We start from the raw sequence: 13198 nt of genomic DNA, 5'->3' as shown, positions 1-13198 counted from the left end.
CATGAATTATGTCAAGAGTAGATAATAGGAGATATCTCCTATTATCTACTCTTGATTTATGTATTGTTGTATTATTATGTATTATGTATTGTTGTCTTATTATGTATTGTTGGCAAAACATGTTTAGAAGCACTCAACCAGATCATAGTTGGAATGTCGAAGCTGGGGGGTCAAAGGTCAAAGGTCAAGAGGTGTAAAAGGAGGGGGAACATTTCTTCCTTAACTTAAGGTATAGAGACATTTGGGACTAACAGAGTTTACTAGAATCCCACCACTCCACCACAGAGTCACCGCAGTAGACGTTAGATGAGCGCTGTTGCTCTGCGGCACTTGTTTCTATATTTACGGATTTTCCATCATGCAAAGTGCCGCGGACAAGCTAGTGCAACCCCAACATGTTTACATCCGCGCATGGGAAACTACCTCGAAAGTGTACTGTTTTTGTGACTAATCAACTTAGATTTACTCGTCCTGCTATATGCAAGCACACAGAAGAATGATCTTGGGCTTGTTTTAAAGGACAGAAACAAAATGATGTCGTTTAATACCCGCGAAGTTAGCCGGGTATTTATACTTGAATGGCAACTTACGTTTGATAAATTGGTCAAGATATTGTAGAACTTAGAAGCTATGAGTATGAGTCTGACCACAAAAATGGGTGAAAATGCTCAAAATAGTGGCCTGTTTTGCCCATTATAGGCCTACCTTACAATAGGTAGGAAATTTCAATTCTGTGAACGCTGTTGTGTTTCTCATGGCAGGGCTATCTAATCTAGTCCCAGCTAACAATATAACGTTGTGGCAACGTTGTCACAACGTTTCACTTACGTTGTGAAAACGTTGTGGTACAACGTTGTGGCAACGTTATTTTGTGGACTCCCCTGAACGTTGCCACAACGTTATGATACAATAGTACGTAGTACTAGTACAAACCTAGACCGAATAATTCTGTCCCATTATCCATATCACCTTAAACTTCGTGAATCGAATGATGCATCGAATCATTCGATTCGCGCATCGAATCATTCGATTCACGCATCGAATGATGCATCGAATCATTCTCGATGTGTAAGCCTATGAATATGCATGCTGCCGAACTTAGAGTCCTACGACGTGTAACAGTCGGAGAGCCTGGTCGGTTTAGGGTTTAACTAGTACTAGCTCTAGTACTATAGCCCGCGGAGGCCGCAGCCACATTCCTTTTAAAATTTTAACTAAGTAAATTTAATTAAAAGTAATCTAAATTCATCCTTATTTTTTCCTGCATACCAGTCCTCACCAAAAAACAAAATCCTTTACTGGACATTCGGTCCAGTAAAAAATCCAAATGATATGTTAATGGACCAAAAAAATATTGAAACATTAAAACACATTCACATCTCTGTTGCTTTTCCTGGATTATATATAGTAATCATCACAACAGCTTCTGTGCGTACCCTTCCCGCTCCAGCTCTCTACTCTCTAGTTTTACTGTTAGTCTCTCAACTTTAATCTGTAAGTCTGTTATACTTAGTTCTCTAGTTCTGTTCTCTCTACTGTTTCTCTGTTTCTGTCACTCCTGCAATCTCCTCTTCCGTCCCTACCTTCCGCCATCTCTTCCTCTTCCGTCCCTACCTTCCGCCATCTCTTCCTCTTCCGTCCCTACCTTCCGCCATCTCTTCCTCTGTCCCATCTAACTGTACGGTACTGTTACTGAAGGAACTCATTGTAGAGTCGCGTCTTTGCTGTGGTCTACGCGAGCAAGAGCAAGGCGCGTGACAATTAACCAGCCAGCGGCAGCGCGAAGTTAGGGGGGATTTGTCGAATGCATGAATATATCTATATGTCTGCATATGTGTGTGCGTGTGTGTGTATATATATGCATGTCTGTTTGTATAGTCAAGACTGTGTGAGTGTCTGTCGTGTGTGTATGCGTATTAGCCAGCGAGACGTGCAGCCGTGATTTGCACGGTCCGTTTTGAAACTGGACGGCCAAAGAAATGGGAAAAGTGGAAAAGTTACAAATGTAAAAAAAAATATAAATATTCCTGCCTAATACCCTGACCCTAACCCTAACCGTAATCCTAATCCTAATCCTAAGCCTATACCCTAACCCAAACCTCTACGAATGCGCAGCAGCATCACTCCTGCTTCTGTCGCTTGCACTCACCTCCGCTTCGCGTCGGTGGGTCTCCCGAAGGGAGGCAAGCTGAGTGGTGAGCTTGTCCGCAGCCTCCTCCGCACGAATAAGCATTGACTTCAAATTTGCAATGGCCTCATCCTTCTTTTCTGCAGTAACTCTCGCCTCGTGTGACTTCTTGTTAGTCTGACAGAGCATAAATTCCAGGCGTGAACTGACGTTTCACGGTGCGAGATTAATTACAAATATATTTTTAATGGTTTTGTAGGGCGAGGCAAGTGCTGCTCTCAATTTTGCCTTCTTGATTACTTGTTTTCTCAATGAATTCTCGTAACACACCTCACCCGTCTGTAGTTTTAGAAGATGACAATGATTATATGGACGATATTCTAGAAATTGGAGATTATAAAACAGTAAAAAATCGCTCAGTTATGCTCCAGATTAGCCACAAGTTCCATTCTCGCTTAACACTACATTGACTACTGTTCCTACGACGTGTAACAGTCGGAGGGCCTGGTCGGTTTAGCCCCAGATTAGCTGAATCAAAAAGATTAGAATTTGATATGAACAAAACAAATATAATGGTTATATAAAATTCACAAACAAAGAAAGGATCGAGGGGATTAATAGGCAACCAAGTAATAAAAAAATGCACCAAATATTCATACCTAGGGGATTTAATTAATGATATAGGAGGTTATAACGCTATGTTAAGTCCGAACTGAAAAATGTAGGTTATTAAGGGAAATAATTATTATGGGCAAAAGAGCAAAATTGTGGAAATCATACTATAGAAGCAAGAGTGAAATTATGCGAATACACAGTTTTACCTTTCTTCCTAAATAACAGTGAAGCATGGACTAACTTAACTAAGGAAGAAGTAAACATGTTGGAGGATATCCAAAATGATCCAAGAGATGGCTCTGTGGCATGTAAACATTGGCTCCCGAAGCGAGTTTTTTTGCGGAAATGTTTACTGAATGACGCACTCGTTGACTTGCGACAGCAAGTGAAAATGCAGAAATTTTTTCTCTTCGATGCCAAATGCATCGGCCGGGCATTTTATTATTTACGAAAAGTCAACGGGCTCGCAGTAGGTACAGGAGTCAGCTCACGTCGTTGACGCCCCGGCCATTCATGCCCATCAACGTATAAGGCGTGCTTATTGTGCTTACAGATATGCGAAAATGCAATAAAAGGACTTAGCACTGTGCGCAAAACAGTGTGTTATATTCGTATTTGTGCCAAACTCTATCGTATGAAACCGTTCTAGCCTAGCAGAATGCCCTAGTTCCTGAGATCGGCGATTCCATGCTCTAATAGTATTATACCTGGAAGTTATAATAGGAGGGTGCGGCATAGACTGTGATTGGAAGACACAAAGTGTCAATCCTCGGCATCATGGCCGCATCACGTCTAGTACTAGCAGGAAATACACAACAGGTTGAGGCAGTTGTATGATTATCTGGTGCTTTAGTTATTGCAGACTCAGCGTCCAGTTCGTTCTATCATCTATGCGAGTAGCTCCAAGAAACGGTATTGCTAGGGTTAGAATACCGATGTATATTGACGTTAGTCACACAGCCTGGTCGGGTTACTAATACCAGTGCTCTGCTAATACTATGCGAGTATGACTATGAGTATGACATCGTCATTGCGAATATAACACAAATATATAAAACCAAAATTGAGTAATTGAGTCAACAGGTTGAGGCAGTATAGCCAGTAGTCCCGTACAGATTGTCAATACATGTGAATTCGTTGAACCAGCAGCTAATAATGACAAAGGAGTAAGACACCGATTTGGTACTGGTTTCACTACATTTTTGTCGTACGAGTTTGATGAGAATAAAAATACAAATGTATACAAACATGAGCTTCTTTTATTCACTGGTCCTTATTCTATCTTCCGGTAGTATTACAAACCGCGTAGCTTCCTTCGTTTTAACAGAAATCGTACTTTTCCACGACATGGTTTTTCACGTCATATACGGTCGTCTGGCGATGCCAAGCTCCAAATTCGCGTACACAGCTACTTGAAGGAGGCGCGTCAGGGCTTTTCGGCCGTAGCCTAGTCGAGTGCATAAAACCGCCTAGAAATTAGGTTACGTTGCACCCATGCTGAGTTTAAAAATTAAAACTATTTTACATTTAAACTATAGTTAGAATGCCTTGTTTTTATGGTTGAATCCCGCAGTTTTTTTTAAATAAACGCTGCGCTGGTAAAATATCTGAACTACTTCACCCGCGGAGGAATAATGTGTATGAATCTTAGGAGTAAAATGACGCTCCAGCTGATTGTACCTTTTCGCACATGTGTTTTGCATAGCAACTATTACTATGCAATTGCAGGCAAACGCATACATGTGTTTACACCTTACTTATCATGACCATCTGTATGTGACAAAGGCGAGAGTTAACGTCGTCATGGAAAAGTACGATTTCTGTCAAAACGAAGGAAGCTACGCGGTTTGTAATACTACCGGAAGATAGAACAAGTGCCGCAGTGCGACAGGGCTCATCTGGTGTCTGGTGTTCTGTAGATTCATCAAGCTGCGTACGCAAAATATTTTGCGTAAATCTTGTGTACGCAGACTCGACGTTGCTTATGTGCGCCATTCATCAACACTATGCCTATTAGTCAAATTTGCGTCGATTTCGCGTAACGCGAAGGCGATGGCCGGTTTAGCGTGCGCATTGCATCAAGCTAAAATTTACGTAAACCCTTGCGTAACTTCTAACACGAGCTGACGAGCGTGTCGTAACACTCGAAATTTCCGCAGGTGTGTTCCAGAATACCGCAGCATCATTATTTTATTTGAGCAAAACAATTATAAAATTACTACTCAAACTAAAAATAGAATAATAATTACACATACTAGCACAGACCAGGCGGCGCCTTTGACGCTTCTTTATGTCTATAGCTCCCCCACCTGGCATTGTTTCTTAATAAGCGGTTCGTAGTTAGCCGTGTACGTGCTACACGCTGTACGTGTTACTGTGCACACGGCACGCATGTTATGTGCACATCCGACGCAGGCGACCGTGTACGTGCTACGCACGCACCTCGCACAACCGGTTGCACGAAGCACGCACGCAGCGTGTACGTGCACATGCAGCGCACAGCCCTGTGTACGTACACACGCTCACGCACGCACGTGTACGTGCACACGCACGCTACGTGTAGCGTTGCACACACCACGCGCACGCAGCGTGCACATGCACGCACGCACGGCACAGCACGGCGCGCCCAATGTATGTACACACGCACGCACGGCACGTGTACGTGCACACGCACGCACGGTACACGCAACGTATACGTGCACACCACCGCCCGACGATGCACATGCACTCACGCACAACGTGGTACGTGCACACGCACGACAGCGCCGATGTATGTGTACACACGCACGTGCGCACGTGTAACGTGACACGCACGCACACACGCAGCGCACGCACGTGTACCGTTACACGACGCACGCCAGCACGCACGGTGTACGTGTACACGCACAAGCACGCATCCACGTGTACGTGCACACGTTACGCACGCCCGTGTACGTAACACACGCACGCACGCACGTGTACTGCCACAGGCACGCACGGGTGTACCGTGCACAACGCACGTAACGGTACGTGCACACACACATTCTCGCACGGCACGTGCCTACATGCCCACGCACGGCTACGCACGTGTTACGTGCCACAACGCCAGCGCGCACGCACATGTGTACGCTGCACCACGCACGCACGCACATGTGTACTGTGCACCCACGCACGCACGCACGTGTACGTTACCGCCGCACACACGCACGCACGCCACGCCTACGTGTACTACACACGCACTGGGGAACGCACGCACATTGTACGTTACACACCGCACGCACGCACGTGTATCGTACACACGCACGCACGCCCTGTGTACGTACACACGCACTCACGGCACGTGTACCTGCACACACCACACACACGCACACGTGCACATGCACGCACGCACGCACCCACGTGTACGTGCACACGCACACACGCACGCACGGGTACGTACACACGCACGCACGCACGTGTACGTGGTGCTGCTTTCACGAGTGTTGAAACGCAATCATACAAACGAAAATGAGGACACTATCACATCCCCCAGCACTCATGTAGACAAGACGAGACGATTAGACGAGCCATATGGTTTAAATACAAGAGAGTCGTTGTTCTTCGCGTTCCTATGGTAAGTGTCGCACAGTGTGATTGGTTTATGCTAGGCACACCCCTCCACAGCCAGCAGCTACGATAGCGTAGTGGGTTTACAATGGAATTCATCAACATTTGCGTACGCAGGTGCTACGCTGCGTTGATGAATCGCACTTACGAGCTTTGCGTACGTACTTCGTAGAAACTCCCGTGTACGCAATAGACTTTACGCCAACGTTGATGAATCCGGCCCCCTGCTGATAAATTCATTTGTGCATAGCAAGACGTCTTATACATAAGTCTTCTTTATTCTGTTTGACTTTTCGTAGCCAATTCGAACAAATATATCAGCTACACTTTTCGCACCCCCAATCTCTATGGCATTGCAGACACATGTGCATTGCAGGTTGGCAAGCAACAATTATGATTAGAAGCGCTGCCAGCCATGGGCTGCCGCCGGTGTTTTTGCTTACCAAGCGAGCATCTCACTGATTCAGCCTTCAGGGTGCTATTAGACAGACTGCTTTTAGAACATAATATAGATTTAAGGAGTGTAAACCTTGTTCAACAAACATTTACCTTTGTCATTCAACTGTGCAACTGTAGCCTCACATTCACACAGGTATGGGCTCTAATAATAGCAAAGCAGTTCAGTCCTTTGTTAACAGTCAACAAATCAATGTTTAATCCTCCTCTTGAGGGCAAAAAGGTTATCCGACACTAACTCTTCGCATGTCAGCGGAAAGTACATTTTATGGTCTCTTTTAATATAAGCCATAAAAATGGTAGGTCACCGCTGAAACTAAAAAGTTTTTCAATCGCTCCGTCAGACCATGTCCTCAGAAAATGTCTAAAATCTGCCTGCTTGACCTTTGACCTGTGACCTCCAATTTCGGCACAGTGATGGCTTTTCCTACCATGATGCTATACACCGACTATCACGAGCCTAGGTCGAGCCGTTTAGATTTGTCCCGCAATTCTGCATTTCCCTCCCTATAACCTGAAGTTTAAGGAGGGAATGTTCCCCCTTCTTTTACACCTCTTGACCTTTGACCCCCAGCTTTCGACATCACCAAACTCGTTATCGGATTACCCCCCCACGTCCCGACTTTCGAATCCGTACGTCGAGCCGTTTAGATTTGTGCCCAACTGTTGACGAGCGTACGCACGGACGCACGGACGCATGCACGGACAATCATACGATTCGCCAGCCACTCTTCTGCACCACTCTCTCACTGTCTCTCACTTCACGCTCCTGCACCCCTCTCTCACTGTCTCTCTCCCTCCCCTACCCCTCTCCCTCTCTTATTGTCTCTCACTTCACTCTTCTGCACCACTCTCTCACTGTCTCTCACTTCACCCTCTGCAAACCCCTCTCTTCACTGTCTCTGCAGCTCTCACGCCTCCTCCCCTACCCCTCTCCCTCTCTTACTGTCTCTCACTTCACGCTCCTGCACCCCTCTCCCTCTCTTACTGTCTCTCACTATCACCTTCTCACCCTCCGTGTCTCACCGTTTCTCACTTTCACCTTCACTCTCGCCCTCGCTTAGAGAGGGAGAGGGGTAGGGGAGGGAGGGTGAGAGTGAGAGACAGTGAGAGAGGGGTGCAGGAGCGTGAAGTGAGAGACAGTAAGTGAGGGGTGCAGGAGGGTGAGAGTGAGAGACAGTAAAAGAGGGAGAGGGGTGCAGGAGGGTGAGAGTGAGAGACAGTAAGAGAGGGAGAGGGGTAGGGGAGGGAGGGTGAGAGTGAGAGACAGTGAGAGAGGGGTGCAGGAGCGTGAAGTGAGAGACAGTAAGAGAGTGGTGCAGGAGGGTGAAGTGAGAGACAATAAGAGAGTGGTGCAGAAGAGTGAAGTGAGAGACAGTAGAGGAGGAAGAGAGGGATAAGTGCGAGACAGTGAAAGGAGGGATCGGGGATAAAGGAAATAAGGAAACAAGGGATGGAGGGGATGGAGGAAGATAAGGAGGGAGAGAAGATGGACATAGTGTGAAAGAGGAGGCAGGGAGGCTGAGAGTGAAAGACAGTAAGAGAGGGGAGACAGTGAAAGAGGGAGGAAGTAAGAGGAGGAAGAGAGAGGTTCTGGGCCTAATCTATTCAATTTCCATACACAATTCCCCCACAAACATGAACAACGTGTACCATTAAACTGTTCTAGCTTGCAACAGAGCCCAGGGGCAGGAGGAAAGTGTACATGGGCCCAGATGGATTAAATAGATTTATTATGTATATGTATATTTATTATATAATTACCTCCGCCAGGGGCGTGGCGGAGGTTATGTTTTCACCGGCGTGCCATTGAGTGTTGGTTTGTGTGTGTGTGTGTGTGTTACCCATGCACGTTTCAGTTCACTTCCGCCTAGGTGCGCTGGCTGTAGACTTACAAACACGCAAACCACAGGCTAAGGGCCAACCACAGTCCTCCCCCACCTGCACGCTCGCATAATCCGGATCAATTAATTATTTAATTAATTAATTAATTAATTTTTCCACTTAATTAATTAATTAATAAAAAATTTACAATTGAAGAGAATTCAGCCTGCCTTGGCGGAGGTCTGTGCTCTCCGAGTGCTCTAGTTATATATATATCTCATCGCCAGGAGGCGCCACCGCTGCACGCACCTGCTTCGTCATCTCGAGCATCTCCCGCCTGAGCGCGCGCATCTCCTCCTGATCCTGCGCATGCCTCCGCTCGGCTTCTCCCCGCACGCGCTCCACCTCCTCCCGCAGCAGCTGCTCCTTGTCCTCTAACACCGTCTGTAAACATTGTCCTAAATCACAGTCAATCGCACTTGGACTACCGCTGTGTCATCACTCTGCACGCTGCACAATGAATCACTAGCATTCCCATAGAACGTCTGTTACCTGCAGTTGAAGATCTATATATACTAGCTAGCTTAGTGACTGTGATGCATGTGTTACCATGCAGTGCAGTAGTGTTATGTGTAAGGTGTTATATGGAGAGTTTAGTTGTTGCACATGTTTGTTTTTTTATGGTTGAGAAGTCAATATACAAATACATGTGCAATTATGCTTACACGTAACACATTAACCATTTGTTTGGCAAGTACACAGTGAAATACACACACCCGCACACAAAATGTTTTAATGTATGCTATGTACTGGTTGATAATACGGACTCCAAAGTTAGATATAGTATAGATGTGAATGGGTACAACGTAAACGTAATATTACGTGGCTTCGCATGTTTCCACCTGTGTGCGGACGCAGGTGAATATTGCGTGGTTGTGATCGCTTATTTTCTACGCATGTTTTGCACTGCTGTGCGGATGACGTAATATTACGTGCTTGTGATCGACCGCTTGTGACAGATCGGCTGTTCACGACACCGCTACACTGTACAGCATGCAGACTTCCAAAATAAAATCTGCTCTGATGAAATTCAACTTGCACATCTCATATGGGAAACTATGGCCAAATAGCTACTGAATATTTAACTTCATTATTACATGGTTATTTCTACTTACATTATGGGGCTTACACAAATCTCAGACACACAGACACAGAACAGAGATACACATAACAACACGAAATTGAAACCTGTTGAAACAAAACGGAATACAAACAGAACGAAAACAAAACAGCGCCCCCTATTTTTAGGCAAATGCTTACCTTTTTTGTGTTTTTTTGTCTTTTTTAAGACCGAACAAACGGTTTTCAACCGAGTATAGTTTAGAACCCGTCCCGTGTACTCATCGATCTCTTCTGTAACTTTGGCGCTATTTGGATCCAAACTGACGGAGCCTTTCATTAACATACATACATACAACATTCGCCAAATTATAGTAAGATATATATATATTGCATGTGCATCCTTCACCACCCCCTGCCATGATAGAATCAGTTGCGTTGTGATATAACATATAGGGTGGATCATAGGGTAAAGATAATATGCATCTTAATCCCTTATTATCCTCCGTATGTTAGACCCTTATACTGTCGATGATTAACAGAAGTGAATGAGATACATGTACATATATACATATATATATATATACTATTGAGGAGTTACAAAGTGTAGATTTATATTATCAGACGTGAATCTGTTGTTAACTTACTGCTGGCAGATGCACCAACTTATTGCAAATGCAGCAACTTACAAGATATATGCCCACGCGAGATACAAAAAGATACAAGAATGCGACATGCAGAGTCTGTTACAACAGAATAACTGTGAGGAACAGAAAAAAAATTCCACCAAACAGTACTTTACATCGAGCAATCATGAGTTATGAAATATATCTAATCACATATAACCTTTTTCTTATCTTCTATAATTTGCACGACTTATTTATCGCAGTCAATTATGTAAAGTTAAGTCAAAACAATTAATCAAAGTCAATCGCATTAACTTATATAATATATAACCTTCGCTAGCTATTACATTCAGAACGAGACAAGTTGATTAATACGATGCCATCACGGGCATACGATGCCATCACGAAACCCTTGACTTTTCACTTTCGACTGACAGCGCTTGTACGTTGCGTTGTGTGTTGCGCGTGTTGTATTTCTCATTACTACCTCAGCGAAGTCTAATCACAGCTCCAACCCATATCTAAGCCCTAATCAAGATTTTGGATTCGTGAATATAATTTTTTATTCGTCGAACTATTTGGTGATGGAACCACATTTTATACTCACTTATACGTCATACACGCAAGGACAATATCTGCAACGCAAATTGGTCCAACTCGCACGCACGCACGCACACACACGCACGCGCGCGCGCGCACGCACGCACCCACACACGCACACGCGCACGCACGCACGAACGCACCCGCACGCACGCACGCACATACACACACACACACACACACACCACACACACAACCACCACACACAAACCAAACACAACAGCGCGCGACGCGCGCGCCTCACACAACACAGTCACCAACACCCAGCACATCTGTCACCACCCCCACCAATAAAAGAGAATTTGTTGATGTTCTCGTGTACGTACAGCGGACGCCGTCAGCACGGTTAGTTAGCATCACGTTAGTTAGCAAGCATCCCTAGTAGCAATCCCTAGTTACATCACGTTTACGTTAGGCATCCTAGTAGGCATCACGTTAGTTCGCATCCGTTAGTTAGCCAGGCATCCTAGTTAGCAATGCCTAGTTAGCATCCCTAGTTAGCAGCACGTTGAGTTACAGCGATCCCTAGTGACACCACTTAGTTAGCAGCATCCCCTAGTTGCAACGTAGTTTAGCAGCATCCCTAGTTAGGGCACCACCGTTAGTTAGCAGCATTCCCTAGTTAGCACCACGTTAGTTACATTCAACGTTATGTTAGGGCACACGTTTAGTTAGGCAAGCATCCCTAGTTAGGCATCACGTAGTTAGGCAGCATCCCCTATTAGCAACCCCACGTTAGTTAGCAGCATCCCTAGTTAGCACCACTTAGTTAGCAGCATCCTAGTTACACCACGTTAGTTAGCAGCCATCGCTAGTTAGCACCACGTTAGTTAGCAGCTATCGCCTAGTTAGCAGCCAGTTAGTTAGCACACGTTAGTTAGCAGCAATCCTATTGACCAACGTTAGTTAGCAGCATCCTAATAGCACCCACGTATAGGCAGCATCCTAGTACACCACCGTTTAGTTAGCAGGCATCCTAAGTTAGCAGCCAACTAGTTAGCAGCTCCGCTAGTTAGCACAAACGTTAGTTAGCAGGCACCCTATTAGGGCACGCACGTTAGTTAGCAGCATCCCTAGTTAGCACCACGTTACGTTAGGGCAGCATCCCTAGTTAGACCGAACGTTAGTTAGCAATCACTTTAGTTAGCACCACGTTAGTTAGCACCAAGTTAGGTTAGCACCACGTCTTAGTGTAGCAAGCATCCCTAGTTACATCACGTTAGTTAGCATCACGTTAGTTAGGCATCACGTTAGTTAGCACATCCGCTAGTTAACAAGCATCACGTTAGTTAACACTCCACGTTAGTTAGCCAATCACGTTAGTTAGCATCAGCGTTAGTTAGCACCACGTTAGTTAGACAAGCCATCCCTAAGTTTAAGCACCACGTTAGTTAGCCAGCATCCCTAGTTACATCACGTTTAGTTAGCAGCCATCCCTAGTAGCACCACGTTTAGTTAGCAGCATCCCTAGTTTAGCATCACGTTAGTTATCAAGCAGTCCCATAGTTAAGAGCATCACGTTAGTTACAGCAACCCTTAAGTTAGCACCACGTAGTTAGCAGCATCCCTATTTAGCATCACGTTAGTTAGCATCACGTAGTTAGCAAGCATCGCTAGTTAGCACCGACGTTTAGTTAGCAGCATCCCTGAGTTAGCATCCCTAGTTTAGCAATCACGTTAGTTAGCATCCCTAGTTAGCATCCCTAGTTAGCATCACGTTAGTTAGCGGATCCCTAGTTAGCGTCCGCTAGTTAGCATCACCGTTAGTAGCACCACGTTATTAGCATGTCATCCCTAGATTAGCACCACGTTAAGTTACATCGCATCCCTAGTTAGCATCCCGTTAGTTAGCAGCATCCGCTAGTTAGCACCAACGTTAGTTAGCAGCATCCCCTAGTTAGCATCACGTACAGTATAGCAACCATCCCTAGTAGCAGCATTCCCTAGTTAGCACCAACGTTAGTTAGGCAGCATGCCCTGAGTTAGCACCAAACGTTAGTAGCAGCATCCCTAGTTAGCATCACGTTAGTTAAGCAGCATCCCTTAGTAGCACGCAATCCGACTAGTTAGCACCACATTAGTTAGCAGCATCCCTAATTAGCATCACGGTTAGTTAGCATCACACGTTAGTTACAGCATCCCTAGTTAGCACGCACGTTAGTTAGGCAGCAATCCCCTAGTAGCCATCCCTAGTTAAGCATCACGTTAGTGTAGGCATCCCATAAGTTAGCATCCCTAGTTAGCA

The 13198-nt window shown here is 45.3% G+C and overlaps 1 protein-coding gene across 1 annotated transcript in view; it reads right to left on the bottom strand.

Annotated features, from left to right (window-relative positions):
* Positions 1 to 1689: 1689 nt before the first annotated feature.
* The window catches only part of LOC106810092 (ribonuclease Y-like), a 32171-nt gene continuing 20662 nt past the window's right edge, over positions 1690 to 13198 (bottom strand). The window contains exons 3-5 of the mRNA XM_014813365.1: positions 8918 to 9052; positions 2150 to 2305; positions 1690 to 1731 (exon numbers count right to left, since the gene is read on the bottom strand). Of these exons, the coding sequence (XP_014668851.1) occupies positions 1690 to 1731; positions 2150 to 2305; positions 8918 to 9052 (333 nt within the window). The remainder of the gene's footprint in view (positions 1732 to 2149; positions 2306 to 8917; positions 9053 to 13198) is intronic.

The sequence above is a fragment of the Priapulus caudatus genome, unplaced genomic scaffold, assembly GCF_000485595.1.
Source record: "Priapulus caudatus unplaced genomic scaffold, Priapulus_caudatus-5.0.1 Scaffold410, whole genome shotgun sequence".
NCBI classification, from domain to species: domain Eukaryota; kingdom Metazoa; phylum Priapulida; class Priapulimorpha; order Priapulimorphida; family Priapulidae; genus Priapulus; species Priapulus caudatus.
The sequence above is the reverse complement of the archived record's forward strand: the minus strand, read 5'-3'. Positions and strand labels throughout refer to the sequence as shown.